General features: G+C 34.3%; 1 protein-coding gene across 2 annotated transcripts in view; it reads right to left on the reverse strand.

Annotated features, from left to right (window-relative positions):
• The window catches only part of TENT2 (terminal nucleotidyltransferase 2), a 73,268-nt gene that overhangs the window by 47,361 nt on the left and 7,830 nt on the right, over positions 1 to 18,077 (reverse strand). For both annotated transcript variants that reach the window (XM_077139330.1, XM_077139329.1), the window contains exons 2-6: positions 13,074 to 13,250; positions 12,794 to 12,883; positions 10,457 to 10,694; positions 643 to 757; positions 457 to 548 (exon numbers count right to left, since the gene is read on the reverse strand). In XM_077139330.1, the coding sequence (XP_076995445.1) occupies positions 457 to 548; positions 643 to 757; positions 10,457 to 10,694; positions 12,794 to 12,883; positions 13,074 to 13,213 (675 nt within the window). In that variant the 5' untranslated portion in view covers positions 13,214 to 13,250. The remainder of the gene's footprint in view (positions 1 to 456; positions 549 to 642; positions 758 to 10,456; positions 10,695 to 12,793; positions 12,884 to 13,073; positions 13,251 to 18,077) is intronic.

Genomic DNA, 18,077 nt, shown 5'->3' on the forward strand with positions numbered 1-18,077 from the left:
TCTCTTTTGATATTCCTATAAGAACACAAAACCCACAGCATCTTCATTCAATGAAAAATAATAAAGATTAAAAATAGATTCACTGATAATTCAAATGTCAAGGAAATATGTATCAAAAAGATAATACTGCCACATGCTTTTTCTGTCGCATCCTGATAATATATCCAACCCAATGAAGTTTCAAAATAGAGGCACATCTCTTTGAATATACATAGTGAAGCCACCCCACTTTATCAATTTAGAACTAAAAAAAATGCTAGAGTTCCTATTGTGCTTATTATTTAATGTACATACAACATAAAAGAAACAGAAGCATTTCCTGGCTGTCCTTTACTATAGAGAACCCAGAAAAGTAATTAAAACACAGCAAGCTCTTTTTCGCAATGACTTTTACATGAAATTTCTTAAATGTCTTAACATGAGAAACACACTTGGAATAAATGTTTCACTACTTACCGGTTCTTCTTTAACAACTAGACACAAATCACCATCACTGCTCCGGGCACCAAATCCATTCAAAGATGACCCAACCAAAAAGAGTCTGCTTTCTGAAAAAAGGGAAGAGAATTATAAGGTTTTATTTAAAATTTTAAAAGAATACATACATATGAAGGGCATGGAAAAAAAAATAGGGAAACATACGTGGAAATAATAGCTGAATTTCTCTCTGCAACTGTGTTCGACAGAGTTCTTTCTTCTTTAAATCACTTACTTGCTGCTGACATGCTTCAAATAATTCCAGTATCTGCTGACTCAACTTGAACCCACCATAAAAAAAGTAAAAATTTTGTGACTTTTCAGAAATGTAAATGAAATGATATTGAGAAGTATAAATCAATACCACTGACAGTATTTTAAAAATAAATATATATTACTTTCTCAAAACTTTCCAAAATATAAATACTTTTACTCAAGTACATACAAGGAATGGTCTGAATATAAAAATTTTACAAAGTAAAATATCATTGACAAATAACAGAAAAGCACAGTCACAGATCATTCGTAATGAGAATAATCCATGGACCAGCAAACTATAGCCCTCAGGTTGCTACCTGTTTTTATATGACCATCACACTAAAAATGTCTGGGGGAGTTTAAAAGAAGTATAAAAACAATGAGAATATGTGACAGAAACCATACCTGAATGGCAAAGCCTAAAAAATTTACTATCTGGCCCTTTACCAAAGACCCCTGGTATTCAGACCAAAGGTACCAAATATGAAAGTCCTTGGTCTTCTATTCATGCAAACCACTCTTCCCCATTCTTACATCCCCTGAGCCCTGTCTTCTTGTTGCCATCTACTGCTCTCCCTGTTTATCTACTATTCTGATGAACTCTTTCACCTCCAACCCAACTCCTGTTATCACTGTAGGTGACTTCATAATCTATAGTGGGCTCCATATCACAACAAAACCTTCTCACAATTTCTAGGCTTCTTTTACTTCACTATCTCTCATCCAGGTTCCACACCCATAACCATTATGTGACCTTTATTATAAATTAAAACTATTCTACCTATGAAATCTTTAATTCCAATATACTATGTCAGCTTTAATATCCTTTCAGTCTAACTTTTAGTTTCTTATTCCCCTCACACTTTGTCTAGAACAGACCTGGATTCCCTTGTCTCCCAATTCGTCAGCACCCAAATGGCAAATTTACTTCCCTATTGGCTTATCCCCACAATATATCCCTTGAATGACTCTTTTTTATGATGCCTTAGCAATATTATCCCCTTGTCATGCTCTTAATACCTGTCCTGGTCCTGCTGAATCCTAATCTTAGAGCAATCCAAATAATCACCTTCTCTGCTTACATGTGAGTTGCTAAGAGATGCTACTGACAAAAAAAAATTCGCAAAATTGTAACATTTCAAATATATAATCTAACATTGGCCCTCAGCATCACTCAACTATTAATTCCAGGTCTCTTGTTAGATATCACTCCCATTTTTCACCATCATCATTCAAATATGTCTTTACTAGTTTCCTTAGGCCCTCTACATTTATCTTACTTTCTTTAGCAGATAAACTCGCAGTAAAGATTACTAAGAAAATTGAGGATTCAGGATGTGAAATTTCTCAGCTTCTTGAACCCAAATAAACATACTAACCTAACTGAATGAAATCACATCTTTTTACCTCTCCTGTCAGAAAAGCTGGTCCTTATCTCCTGTTCAAAGCTAATCCCTTTTATAATAAATCTTCTAGTTACCTTAAGGGCACATCAGTTTTTTGCTCTTTCTCTGTTATTTCAATCTCTACCTCTCTAGTCCAGCTTCCTAGTCCACAAGTAGGCACAAGTCCTAACCATTGTTTGAAAAGTTTTATCAAGTAGTAGAAAGATCAAAGGTGATGGTGGAGTTATACAGAGAAGGTCTGGTTTAACAGATGAGGATGAGTGCTGAGTCATTATACTGATACTTCTTTTAGCCTCTAATACCTTAGATCAGCTAGAAATAAAAACCTAAAATTGTGGCATTATAACCCATACCCAACTCTAAAATATGTTCTACATCTAACTGTTGCAATGTACTCTGAAATGTATTGCTTTTATGTATATACGTTATTTAAAGAGAAAAGGAAGATTAACAGAGAAGATAAAATTTAACAAATGAATATGACTACTGAATCATTATATTGATAGTGTCTTGGAGCAGCTAGAAGAAAAAATGAAAAATTGTGGAACTGTAACCCATATCAAATTTTTAAATCTGTTCTATAACTACTTGTTAAAACGTACTTGGAAATTCATTGCTTTTGTGTATATATGTTATATTTCACAATTAAAAAAGTTTTCTTTTATCATATTTAGAATATTAATTTTAAGAAGGTAAAGGTATTCTGGGCAACTTGACAATGGAAGAGACATTTTTTAATATCCCTAGATTTCCCCTCTTTGCACCCCCGCTCAAAAAAAAAGAGAGAGAAAATTAGGAGAATAAAACAAACTGGTCAAAACAAAACAAAATATGGCCAAGAAATACAACACAAATTAACTGACTGGGTATCCTCAGGAATAGAAATACTTCCTCTCTCCTAAAGGACTACTTAATGGCGATCTAATGGTTTTTTTTTCTGTATGCTATGTGGTAGGAGTCACATTTCATTCTTTTTCCACGTGACTTTCCCGTTTTTGCAGCACTATTTGCTTAATTTGGGGGGAGGGGGAGTGCATAGGCCAAGAATCAAACCCTGGTCTTCCACATGGAAGGTGAGAATTCTACCACTGAACTACCCCTGTGCCCCCTCTAATAGTTTTTTGTTTTTTTTGGGGGGGGGGGAGCAGATAGCACCACACGTATCCTTGACTTCTAAAATTTTTTATAATTAAGAAGTTTTCTCACAATGTAGCCAGTTACTTAGGGACTGCCATTATCAAATTACCTTACCTTACCCTGGAACAGACAGTCTGAATGAGAGAAAACTAGAGAAATGTACATATATGCTGAAACAAGACTTCCATTCTTAAATTTAGAGAAATATTTTAGAGCCAGCTCAATCCTTACAATTCTAAAAACAAACAAAAATAGTAAGCATATATGAAATGAAATCTCCTTGGTTAAATATCAGGCATGAACTATTTAAGTCATATTAATCATATCAAACTATAATGGCATTCCAGAAATTTTCTCTAATTGATTTTGTTTAAATTTTGCTTAGTTTCAGTTTTTTTAAAAAATTCAATAACAAAGTATCTACAAAGAAGATATTCTTAAAGTTGTTCAAATCTCCACAAACTACCTGTTAAGGCTGCCTGTCAAGATCTATTACTTTAATTTAAAATTAATTTCAGAAGAAATCTATTTTGCACTACAAATAAAAGTTATTTCCGCTCAAAACTGTGCAAAAAACAAGATTTTCCTATATATAATTTAAAATATTCAAATTTATTTCTTCTAAATGTAAACTGTTACTGTTCATTTTTCCTAAAAAGCATTGTCCTTAAAAGTCCTTAAAAGGCTTAAATCAAATTACCAATAAAGTTATCATTGTCTGAGGTCAACATAAACCATTATAAGGTTAGGTAAAGCATGTCCATAATACTTTAGTCAATTTGGCTCCAAGAAAGTTTTTAAATGTATTGATAATTTTCCATCTGTCATTATTAGCTTGGTCCCTATGTTAAAAAAAAAAAAAGTGAAAAACCGTTTACCTAAGAATATCAGGACCTGATCATATTCCACAATATATGAAAAATGGTAATGTTTTTTGCCTAAATATAAGTGCAATCCACAAAGTACAAACACAAATTAGTAATGAGCTCTCAAGATAAGGGAAATAAAATTAGATGTGTTCCAGAAAACAGGTCATTAGCTCTTAAACATTTCAATAAATACTGGCAATTATTCAGGGTCTCTCATTGCCATGACCTTAATAATTGAGCAATCCTCATTATCTTCTCTACTTAATCTAGTGGTTTTCAGTAGGGAGCAATTCTGTCTCCCAGGAGACATAAATATCTGTGGTTATCACAACTGAGAACTAGTGGCATCTATTGAGCAAAAGCCAGGGATGCTGCATATGATGCACAATACAGCCTCTTCACACCAAAGAATTATCTGGCCCAAAATGTCAACAGTGCTGAGGTGAGAAAACCTAACTTAATTCATCATCAAATCCTATTACTTCCATCTCCCAAATTTAGCTTTAATCAATCAATTTCTCTCCATCTTTTACCTCCATCACTTCCTAGTTCAAGGTATCACTCATTACCTTTCATCTAGACTACTATTATAACTTCCCTACATTCACACTTGCTCAACACCAACCTTGATCTGCTCTCCATTTGCAGTGATAATCTTAACCCATGCCTCCTCCTTGCTTAAAAAAAAGCAGTTTACCACTGTTCTTAAGAAGTTTACCATGGTTCTTAAGATGAAGACTGTTCTTAAGATGAAGACCAAAATGGCCTAGAAGACCCTGCATGGTTTGCTCTTCTCACCACCTTTCAACCACACTTTCAGCCACTCTCTCCCGAATTTACCAATCTCTAACCACCTTGCCCTCCCTCCATCATTTGCATATCCCATTCCTTCCATATAAGGATCTTCAGGTATACCGTTCCCTCTCTCTAAAGCATTCTCCCCACCTTCACCACTCTTTGACTAACTCTTACTCATCCTTCAGATCTCAGCTTAAGCATGACCTCCTTTAGTAGGTTTTCCTTGAGTCTACAAATACACTCTCAGCACCCTATAATTCTTCTTCATGGCACTTATAAATACATAACTATGATTTCCATGATTATTTTTTAATGACTCTCCTCCTCACTATATTGTATGTTTCGTGGTAAAGAGCCCACATATATTTAGCACACCATTGTTTCTCCCATGCCTCACAAAATAAGTACTCACAAAATTCTGCTGATTGCTAAATAAATACAAAATTAAAACTACTCCAGGAGTTTTAATTTGTCATTTTAATTGCAGGTGACTTCAGGAGCCATACTTCTGACCCTGACTTTGATTTTGATTCTGAATTTCAAACATAAAGCTATTGCTTTCAGCTGTATCATGTTTCTGTAATAACAATTAGCTTATACACAATTGGTAAAACAGAGAATGATGTCAATTTACCATGGAAGTTGGACTGATTTGTAAGTGGGGCTGAAATTGTAGAACTATAACATTCAAAAGGAAAATAAAAGCCCTCAACTTGGCTGCTACACAGACAGGATTCCTTAGAGATCTAAGACAACTAAAAATAAGTATCTGCATCCAGGGTTCCCTCTCAAGAAAGAAAGAGAACATTAGCCTTGCATAGCTCTATGCTGGTACATTTCTTTTGGGTCTAACAGCAGCCTCAATAAATGAGAGCTCCACTTTTAACTATCTTGCCAAGTGCCTACCACAAGCCAGTTTCTCAACTCTACTTTGTGTATTTTTAATATCCCCTGTAGTAGCACCCAGTTATGCTAAGCTACATGCCAATTTGTCCAAGTTATCTCCCAAAGTATCGATTATTCTTTATGGTGTTATGGATACAAAACTGCTTAGGTTTTGTAGGGGGTGCAAGGGTAGCTCAGTGGTAGAATTCTCACCTGCCATGCGGGAGACCCGAGTTCAATTCCTGTTCCATGTGCTTCCCCAAAAACAAACAAGGAAAACAAACAAATTCAACAAATAGTGCTGCAATAACGGGATACTCACATGGAAAAATAATGAAATGTGATCCCACCATACAGCAGACACACACACAAAAAAAACTGTTTAGGTTTTGAGTAGTCTGCTCCCAACTCTATTTTTCATGAGCCCTACATGCCTAGTATGCAATTTAAAGAATGTGAGGTTTCTAAAGAGCTCACATATTACGGTCGATTTTTTGTAGTTCCACATGTCTTTCAATTAGTTCCTCAATCAGCTTATATACCCAAAATCTACGTTCATATGCTGAGTCAGTAGTGCAGAATCAAATCCCAGGAGTTACTGATGCAATCTTCCTTATGTATTATCTCTCACATCTTTTCCACTATCATTTGCCATAACTGACAGCTTCAGAACCTCTCATGTGGATTAATTTAAAAGTCTTAACAGTGATCACCCTTCTTCTAAGCCTTCTTCATTCCAAACGAAACTATGTTGCAAGAACTATTTTCCAAAAAATACAAATCTAATTATGCTATTTCTCTCCTTGAAAACCTTAAATTTCATTTCATCTATGCATTCAAGGCCCCACTGTGCATTCACTGTTCCACCTTAACCTCAGACTGAACTTTCCATTCACTTTACACTCTAGTAGTTGAAAACAATAGCAAACCTTACACACAGCTAAGCACACTGCTGGTCAAGTAAGTCACAATAAATATCAGTACTATAACTGTCACAGGTTACCTGACATTATAGTCAATTCTAAGAATGTCATCTCCCTACCCTTGATTTTAACTATCTTAGGTTCCTACTCTTTATATTATTAGAAATAAGGATTAAATCATAGCTGTGTCACTTACTAGCTGTGTACCTTGTACAAGATTAGCTTTCTGAGCCTCAGTAAAATAAGGCTAATATCCATGTCATGGGATTGTTGAAAAGAATAAATGACATAGTATATTTAGAATGCTTAGAAGAGAAGCGGCATCAATAAATTAACATTAGCTGTCTTAAAAAGCGTTCAGTTAATGAATGAACATAGAATTAACTGTTTGCCTTCTTTCTCCCACAACAGAGCAGGTGGAGGGTAGCACTCAGCGAAACTGGTTTAAGAATTATATCTTTATTCCGCTGAAATAAATGCCTAAATCCAAAGACCAGGAGAATCTTTTTCTACGCTACTGATATGTGACCATACTTTGCCAGATGATTTATTCTGAATTACGTTATTTTATTTTATTAAGTGTTAATCGTTATTAAATTTACTGACATTCAACACATGCCTACTACAACTGCAGGACTAACCACTACTTAGTTAGTTCTAATAGGTAACTATTATAAACATATAAATCCATGTAAAAATATAGTTTTCAATATCTACACATAATAAATTACACAACAAATGGGCCTACCCACATACATATGTTAAAAACCCACATAAATAAAAGATTCTTACATATTTATTCAAAGAACTGGTCTGATTTTATTCATACCAGGTGCTTTTGCATTTTAAGAGTGTCTTTTAAATGAGAAAGCAAAGAACAGAGAAAGAATGAGAAGGAAAAAAGGAAATAATACCAAAACATCCCTAGTTAGTCTTTTCTCATTTTACTTTGTTTTTAACTCCTTCCCACTGCTTTTGCCTGATTCTTTTTCCTAGATACCAGTGGGAAAAGAATAACAGAGAGGTAAAGAATAGCCTTTCAACAAATGGTAGTGGGACAACTGGACCAACCTCAAAAGAATAAAGCTAGATGCCTTGTCTCACAACACATACAAAAATTAACTCAAAATGAATTAAAAACCAAAACACAAGAAGGGTACACGGGTGGTTCAGTGGTAGAATTCTCGCCTTCCGTGTGGGAGACTCGGGTTCGATTTCCAGACCATGCACTCAAAAAAAAAAACCAAAAGCTAAAATTATAAAACTCTGAGAAAATACATAAGCATCAATCTTTGTGACCTGGGATTAGGCAATGATGTCTTAAACATGATACCAAAAGCACAAGCAAACAAACGAAAATAGGCAAATTGGATTTCATTAAAATTAAAAGCGCCTATCTTTCAAAAGACACCATCAAGAAAATGAATACAACCTACAAATAGGAAAAAAAATATTTGCAAATCATACATCTTATAAGAATTTAATAAATAGAATATAAAGAACTCCCATAAAAAAGATAAACAACCCAATTTTTAAAAATGAGCAAAGGACCTCAATAGACATTTCTACAAAACTAGATATACAAATGGCCAATAAAACACATGAAAAAGTATCAACAGTAGTCAGTCATTAGGGAAACGCAAATCAAAAACATAATGAGCTAGCACTTCCTACCAGAATGGATTTTAAAAGTTTATAACAGAAAATAACAATAGTTGGCAAGGATGTGGAAAAATTGGAACTCTCGTACACTGGTGGGAATATAAAATGGTACAGTTTGGCAGTTTCTCAGAACATTAATGATAGAATTACCAGATGACCCAGAAATTCCACTCCAAGGTACATACCTAAAAGAAATGAAAGCAGGAACTCGAACAAATACTTGTACATCAACATTCATAGCAGGATTATTCATGATAGCCAAAATATAAAAACAACCCAAATGTTGTCTGAATGAACAGAATAGACAAAATGTAGTACATGCATACAATGGAATATTACGCAGCCATAAAACGGAATGAAATTCTGATACATACTACAACATGGAAGACCTTGAAAACATGCTAAATGAGAAAAGCCAGAAACAAAGGACAGATATTTTATGATTCCACCTATATGGAACATCTAGAATGGGTAAATTCATAGAGACAGAAAGGAGATTAGAGGCTATTAGAAGCTGGGAGTAGAGGGGGGAGAGAGGGGCAATAGGGAGTTACTGCTTGACAGGTAAAGAATTTCAGTGTAAGGTCATAAAAATTTTAGAAATAGATAGTAATAATGTTTGCACAATACTGTGAATATAATTAATGCCTGTAAATTATATAATTTAAAATGATTAAAATGGCAAATTTTATGATATATGTTTTACCATAATTATAAACAAATTTAAACACATAGTTACCAAACGGCCCAGTAATTTCACTCATAGGTATATAACCAAGAGAAATGAAAACATACAATCCCACTTAAATACTTGGACATATACATTCATAGCAGCATTATTTATAATAGCCAAAAAGCTGAAAACAACCCCAATGTCCATTAAATGATGAATGAATAAACAAAATGTGGTATATCCATACAATGAAATATTATTCAGCCATAAAAAGGAACAAAGCCCTGAGAAATCCTACAACATAGAAGACCTTGAAATTATACTAAGTCAAAGAAGCCTGACACAAAAGGCCACATACTCTATGATTCCATTTAAATGAAATGTCCAGAACAGATAAACCCATAGAGACAGACAATAGATTTCTGGTTACCAGGGGCTAATTAACGGGCAAGGGGATAGGTTTCTTTTGCGGGTGATGAAAATTTTGGGATTAGATAGTGGTGATGTTCACACAACCTTGTGAATACATCAAAAACCACTGAATTGTACATTTTAAAAGAGTGAATTTTATAATTTTATGGTAGGATTGTATCTCAAGTTAAAAAAAATGATAGAGGAATAAAAAGCAGAACTAAGGAATTTTGAAAATGCAAAAACAACAAATATAAACCAAAGACAATCCAGAAGAGTGCAGATATTTACATTATAAATTCTTCTCAATTATCTAGGTTTTTTATTTATTTTGGTTTTGTTTCACAAAATATGTGAGGGATGGGAGCGGGGAGAAAAAGTTTCTAACATTGGGTGTTAAACGACATGTTTCCCAATGCTGACAATGTCATTTTGAAGAATGATTATTTAAACAATTCCATTTCATTTATTTTTTTTTCATTTATTTTTAAATGTTTATAAACGTTTAGATGAAGCCTTCTTGATTATTTCACTCTGAATATATTATTTCCTCAGTGACTCTTGGATTCTCTATTATTTAACATTCAAACTCCATGTTAACACAAATATACCAAAAGAAAATGCTTTTTAACACTTTATTACAATAATTACCTGAAAATTAGTTCCTCTGTAATAATTAACAACAGTGTTCTCCACAGTAAAAAACAAATGTTTTATGTTCTAATCCAGTTTTTTATGAATCAGGAGAAATCTGAGTTCCTGATAACCATCCTTTCATAAAAGAACAGCTAACAAAAATCAAAGTAATAGTTAGACAGAAAATTGAGTTGAACAGTACTTTAAACAGTGTATATAAAACGGCATGTTCCACTTAATCCAGAATATTAGATATTTGTGATACTTTTAATGCATTATTTATATTAACTTCTCAAAAGGAAAAATTGAAATCTATATTACCTTATCTTTGGCCTCAGGCAGTGTGATTTCTTTAGGTTCTAAAAATGGTATTTCTCGAAAAGGTGGAACACATCTGACTATATCTGGTACATAGTGTGTATGAAACAGTGGTGGCATTGAGTATCTTCGTTCACCTGATAAAGGCACTATCTGGTTAACTACAGTTGGCTCTTGGTGAGGTGAATGGAAACGTTGACGTTTACCATCAAGAGGAAGGTTTTTTTCATCGCTTAATCTCCTAAAAACAAGCAACATACCTTAGTAATTAAAGATATAACCTTCTGATTACAAATAGAAAACAATTAAAAACATGTAAATATCATAATAGATGAAGGCAATATGACAACTTTTCAAGCAAGACCACATTATTAGATCCATAAAGAATTTAGATGAAAGTTTTTATTTTCAATACAAGAAATGCCTCTCAACATCTTAGAAAGAATGAATAGTAATAACATATAGAAAAGACAAACCTACATTGTATATATTGGGGTTTGTCTCCTACATCTAAATAAACAGCACTTTTATCTCAGTAGTGAACACTTTGCAGCAAAGTTTCTATGTACAGAAACATTAAGAGCAAAAAATCTAAACTCTAACATAAGGACAGGATTAGGTGAACTCACTGCTATTATAAAAATGGGGACTTCAAATCAACCTTTGTTCTGGCTGGTAAGATCTAATTAGGAGATATTCAAATCAGATCTTTCCTAACTACTAGGTAAAAAAAAAAAAAGAAGACATTGAACACTGAGGTGATTTGAAAATGAACTGCATTTCAGACAACAGTATTATTAATGTCAAACTTCTTGGGCATGATCAATGTATTATGAGAACTTGTTTGGAGGTTCTAGCAGGGGAGCACACCCACTTCTATACCGCTGACCGAGGAATGGTCCTCCTCTAGCAGGAAAGGTGAGGAGGAAGGGGACACTGGCCTAGTCAGCCAGATCAGCCAAATCAACCCTGGCGATCAATGGGGTGACAGACGTTGCAGTCAGATTGCCCTCACATCCGATCAATGTATTTTGCTTGCATACGAGAATATCCTTATTCTTAGGAAGAATCCTACTCCACTTTTGGATAAAGTGAAACAATATCAACAATATCATCCATATGGTTTAGAGAAAAAAAAGAGAAAGAACCAAATATAGCATAACTGATGAATATAGGTAAAAGGCATTAAGAATTTCATTTTACTGTTGTTTAAGCTCTTCCAGAGGTTTAAAATTTTTCAAAATAAAAAGTTGAGGGGAAATAATATAATAACTGTTGGGAAAAAAGAAGATAATCATTTCATTTTTATAGTACTATTCATCAGGGTAGTATTTTATGAGACAGAAAACGGTCCAATTATACATCTTCCCTAGATAAGCTCTAAAACTCTATGGGTCAAAGCCAGCTGAAGATTTTTATTAAAATACTCCTTTAGGATTATGCCAACTCCTCTCTCCTTAAGAGAGGCACAAAATAAGTGGAAATCCTACTCATAGGTAAAAGTGTACAGTCATTCAGAGCTACATTTGGTAAATATCTTCTACTGGAAATGCAATTTTAGCTTTAAAGATATTTATAACTATGAATTCATAGAATTTATTTTCATTTGTGAAAAACTGGCTATCCAGGCAATTTCTATAACAAAATCTGATAAAGTTAATACTTTTACCATCATTATGTAGCATTCTATAATTAGGTAGCTTTTCACAATGCCAACTCTGAAGAACAATTTATAGTGTGCGTAAGCATGAGCTCTAGAGCCAGTCTGCCTATGTTCAAATCCCAGCTATGCCACTTCTATCTGAATTAAATACCTACTTAACCTCTGTGGTGCATTTCTCCTCAACAGAGGGACAACAGTACCTATTTATAAGTTATTGTGAAACTTAAATAAATCAATACTTATAAAGACCTTAGAACAATGCCTACTACATGATGAGTGCTGAGTAATTCCTAGCTAGTGATATTTTTGTATCACGTAGAGATTTTCACTATAACAGCATTTGTTATAATGGAATGTGATTTGTATAAGATTTAGATAAAACAAAAGAAGGTCACTTAATTTAGTTTAAAAAAATCTCAATTAAAAAGCACTTTTCTGAAGAAATTTAGCTTGATTCCACGTGAAACTTATAAAAATGGCAGGAATAAATCAAATAAAAAAGATTCTAAAATTAAAAGAAATACATAAAAAAATTTTAATTGTGTCTAGACTCATTGTACACACCTAGAAAAACAAAATGTAGGGCATAGTGCTAAAACAATTTTAATATAAGATACATGTTTATATAGTTCTCACAAATGCAAAACTTTCTTTTAAAGTAATTGAGAAGTACTTACTTCCTTCCTCGGAACAATGGGGAAGGTGAGGTCTGTATTGGATTGACATTTCCATATGTCAACTGCTGTAATGATACAGTTCTAGACAAGCTATCAAAAACAAAGAACAGTAAAATCTTACTTTTTAAAAAAAAAAATTAATAAAAACTATTCCACTAATCAAAAGGAAAAAAGACATGATGATGTTTTCTTTATTTCAAATATTTCATACAAAAACGGCTTTTGTCAAACAGAAAAATAAATTTACAAATTATCTGGGCCAAAACATCACCATACTTACTCTGCATTCTGAAAGTTGAACTGTGCATCGATAAGCTGCTGGTGTGAATAAAGAGTTGGTGACAGGGCAAAGAAGTTATTATGTTGTTGATGGTTTGGAGTGAAGGGCGGGCGACCCAAAATTGAGGAGTTTGGGAACATGCTCTTGTTCACTAAAAGTGCACATGTATTCTTCTACCTGAAATAAATTTAAAAGACAATACTAAATCATTAGAGCTTAAAAATATTATACTAATGGGGCAGGCCATGGTAGCTCAGTGGCAGAGATCTCGCCTGCCACGTCAGAGACCCAGGTTCGAGTCCCGTTCCTACCCATGTAAAAAATATATACATATTATATTAATAATATTGATAACTAATATCTGCTTATATAAAACAATTAGTTACCAAGGTATGAATTTAATTTATAGTTACTGTAAAAATTTTAAGTGAGTTAAATCCCTTTAGTCCCACTGTAGGTAACAAAATACTTACAAATAATGAATTCTAAATCTGAACTAACCATATATGATTATTCAAATAACAGTAAAATATATGCAAGTTTCTAATTTTCTGATGAATTTACCTTAATAAATTTACCCTGATATCAAAAAGTCTTTTGGAAAATCAAGTTAAATTTTCCTATATGATGATCACATACTCTGATAATAAAAAAGAAATCATCCAAGAGAGGCATTTAATGAACTCCTACAGATTCTTGTATTTATTCTCAATCTAATTTATTCAAAGGTACAAGTCACCTTACAATAACTTGATTCCTAGGATTTAGATCTTCTAGATCTGATCAAGCAAGGAAAAGAACTTTTATCACCTAACATCTATTTATAAAATGCTGGCATTCCCCAGAAGTCTATATAAATTATATAAAGGACTATCATTAAAAGAGGGTTTGTTCAACAGGAATAGGGAAAACCTGCGTACAAAACAATCAGAATCCCAGAACCTTTCAGGAGAACCAGGCAGGAGACTATACATTTATTCTTTGCAATCACTGATCCAGAGAGACTGCAGATTTACAAAAGATAGGGTAAGGTACCAAAGTGAAAACAAGTATCTCTGCTTAACTCACAAAACACTGAAGGTCTACCTACCTACATACACACACACTCCTAACTTGTCACACTTTCCCAAAGCAGGCAATTTCTTCTCTGGAGAAACTATACAACACAGCAACAAGAGAACCTATAACAGTAACAGTAACACAGTTACAAAGGTCCACCAAGGAAATGTAAAGCTACCTGCCTCATGAGGCTCCATGCACAAAGACCTTCCAATTAGACTTCTACTACATCACACTTAAATATCCACGGATCACCAGAAGAAAAAGAAAAAACAGTATCTCGAAGAAATAGAAGTAATACCAGGAAGAAATGAAAACAAACAAAAAAAATCACTGTAATTGATGAAAAGACACTGCATACACAAAACATGAAAAATATGCTACTTAAAAAAGCAGAAAGAGCCGTAAGAATTACAAAATTGAAAGCAGAAATATCCAACAGAACACTAAAAGATAACAATGAGAAAATCCCTAAGCAGAAAAAAGAAAAAAATGGGAAGAACAAGGGAGAGGCAGGACAAAAAAGAAAAGAAAATGTAACAGTATAAAACTATGTGACTCAACATTCAACACTGTAATAGAAGTTCCAGAAAGAACAGAAAATATATAAAGAAGAAAATTATCCAATAAATAAAACAAGAAAATGTCCTGGACTGAAGAACACCAATTCTAGTTTGAGAGCGCCTACTGAGTACCAAGCATGGTAAAAAAAGAAAGAAATCAAGGCATGCTATGATGAAATTTTAGAATAACAGGGAAAAATTAAGTTTATAAATATTCCAGAGGGTTCCCATGTTCCAATGTTATAAAGAACTAGGAATAAAAATGGCTTTGGGCTCCTCAATAGCACTAATGAAAACCATAAGACAGTGGATTAATGCCTTTAAGGCTCTAAAGACAAATGCTTCCAAGCTATACGTCTACACACAGGTATACTGACAATGCAAGGAAGAATAAAATTACTTTTACACATGTAAGTTATCAAAAAAGAAATGAAAATCTGGGATCTTAGAAAAGGGATAACCAACACAGAACAGAAAGAGTCTGCTAGCAGAGTAGAAATAGTTGTACACATAAAGAAAAGTAGCAAATTAAAAACAAAGAAATTCTTTATTGCCTATCTTTTCTTCTGGTTTCATTTGTGCTCCCGCCCTCTTTCCTCTATCATTCTCACACTCAGCTTCATTCTGTGTACTAACATTATTGTGCTACAATTAGCTAGTATCGTGCTATCCATTTCTGAATTTTTACAATCACTCCTGTTGCACATCCGTATCCCTTCATCTCCAATTAGGCAAAATCTACCCTATTTCCATCTCTTGACGGCCTCTGTTCTTAACTGAAATTCTCCAAGTTCATTCATTAATGTTAGTTCATATCAGTTAGACCATACAGTCAGTGAGACCATATAGTATTTGTCCTTTTGTTTCTGACTAATCAATGCTCCTAAAGGTCCATCCATGTTGTTACATGCTTCATGACTTTATTCTTCCTTACAGCTGCGTAATATTCCATCATATGTATATACCACAGCTTGTTTAGCCACTCATCTGTTGATGGACATTTTGGCTGTTTCCATCTCTTGGCAATTATAAATAATGCTGCTATTAACATTGGTGTGCAAATGTCTGTTTGTGTTCTTGCCCTCATGTCCTCTGAAAAGGTACCTAGCAACGGTACTGCAGGATCATATGGCAATTCTATACTTAGCTTCCTGAGGACAAACTACCCTCCACAGTGGTTGTACCATTTTAGATTCCCACCAACAGTGGAAAAGTGTGCCTCTTTCTCCACATCCTCTCTAGCATTTGTCATTTTCTGGGTTTTTTTTTTATGATGGCCAGTCTGGTGGGTGTGAGATGATATCCCATTGTGGTTTTGATTTGCATTTTCCTAATAGCCAGGGAAACTGAGCATCTTTTCATGTACCTTTTAGCCATTTGTATTTCCTCTTCTGAGAAGTGTCTGTTCATGTCTTTTGCCCATTTTTTTAATTGGGCTGTTTGTCTTTTTGTTGTTGAGTTGATCAATTTCTTTATATATTCTGGATACCAGACCCTTATCATATATTGTTTCCAAATCTAGGAATGCCCAGAGTGTACAATGATAGTGACTAAATGCACAAATTTAAAAATGTTTTTGCATGAAGAAGAACAAAGGAATGCCAATATTGCAGGGTGCTGGAAATAGATGGTAATTCATATTTTAAAACTTAAACTTATGTGTGAGACTAAAGCAAAAAATGTTTATTTGGTACAAATTTATATATATACATATATATATACTAGTGCATTTCCTAATATAACTTCTATGGATAGATTAATTGAACATGGTAAGTACATGGAACCTTGAATAGGGCATGAGATTTTGTAGGTTAGTCTAGAGTGTTGCCCCGATAAATCCCAGAGTGATTTGAACAGGGAATAAAAAAAGTATTTGCAAAGTCCCCTTGGGGGAATGGTGAGAAAGGGGGCGATTCAACTTTCCCATTTGGAGAATTCCTGATATTCTCGCAAACAGTGGGGACCACCAAATTAATAGGCCAAGCCCTCAATCTTGGGGTTTGTTCATATGAAACTTATCCCCAGAAAGGATAGACTAAGTCTATTCAAAATTAGGCCTAAGAGTCACACCAGAGAACCTTTTTTGTTGCTCAGATGTGGCCTAACTCTCTCTCAGCCAACACGGCAAACAAACTCACAGCCCTCCCCCTTTCTATATGGGACATGCCTCCCAAGGGTGTAAACCTCTCTGGCAATGGGGAACAGAAATCCTACAATGAGCTGGGACTCAGCATCAAGGGATTGGGAAAATCTTCTCAACTGAAAGGGGAAACAGAGAAATGAGACAAAATAAAGTGTCAGTGGCTAAGAGACGTCAAACAGAGTCAAGAGGTTATCCTGGAGGTTATTCTTACACACTTTACAGATATTCCATTTTTAGTTTAAGGCATATTAGAGAGGCTACAGGGAAGTGCCTGAAACATGAGAGCTGTGTTCCAGTAGCCATGTTTCTTCCTGTTGTTGTTTTGTTTTTTCACTTTTTTTCTTTTATTATCATAATTGGCTTTTTTTTGAAAAATAACATATATAAAAAAGTAACACAGGGCGGGCCACAGTGGCTCAGCAGGCAGAGTTCTCGCCTGCCATGACGGAGACCTGGGTTCAATTCCCAGTGCCTGCCCATGCCGGGGGCGGGAAGCAATACATTTCAAAGCACATCACAACAATTTGTTGTAGAACAGATTTCAGAGTTTGATATGGGTTGCAATTTCATAATTTTAGGTTTTTACTTCTAGCTACTCTAAGATACTGGAGACTGAAAGAAATATCAGTATAATGATTCAGCACTCATCCTCCACTCACTTTTTTATTTATTTATTTTTTTTTATATGAGAAGCAGGCCCCGGGAAGTGAACCCTGAGAAGCCATGTTTCTTGAAGATGAATGTATAATGATGTAGTTTTTGCAATGTGACTATGTGATTGTGCAAACCTTATGTCTGATGCTCCTTTTATCTACGATATTGACAGATGAGTAAAAAACATGGATCAAAAATAAATAAATACTGGGGGAACAAATGTTAAAATAAGTTGAGAAGACTGAAATACCAGTGAACAATGAAAGGGAGTGGTAAGTGGTATAGAAAAAAAATAGGGGGAACAAAGGTTAAAATCTATTGAGTAGATGGAAATCCTAGTGGTCAATGAGAGGGAGGGGTAAGGAGTATGTCATGTGTGAGTTTTTTCTTTTTTCTTTTTATATCTTTTTCTGGAGTGATGCAAAAGTTCTAAAAAATAATCATGGTGGGCGGGCCACAGTGGCTCAGCAGGCAGAGTTCTTTGTCTGCCATGCCGGAGACCCAGGTTAGATTCCCGGTGTCTGCCCATGTGGAAAAAAAAAAAGATCACAGTGATGAATATACTACTATGTGATGATATTGTGA

This window comes from Tamandua tetradactyla, chromosome 21 (genome assembly GCF_023851605.1).
Source record: "Tamandua tetradactyla isolate mTamTet1 chromosome 21, mTamTet1.pri, whole genome shotgun sequence".
In the NCBI taxonomy this organism is placed as follows: domain Eukaryota; kingdom Metazoa; phylum Chordata; class Mammalia; order Pilosa; family Myrmecophagidae; genus Tamandua; species Tamandua tetradactyla.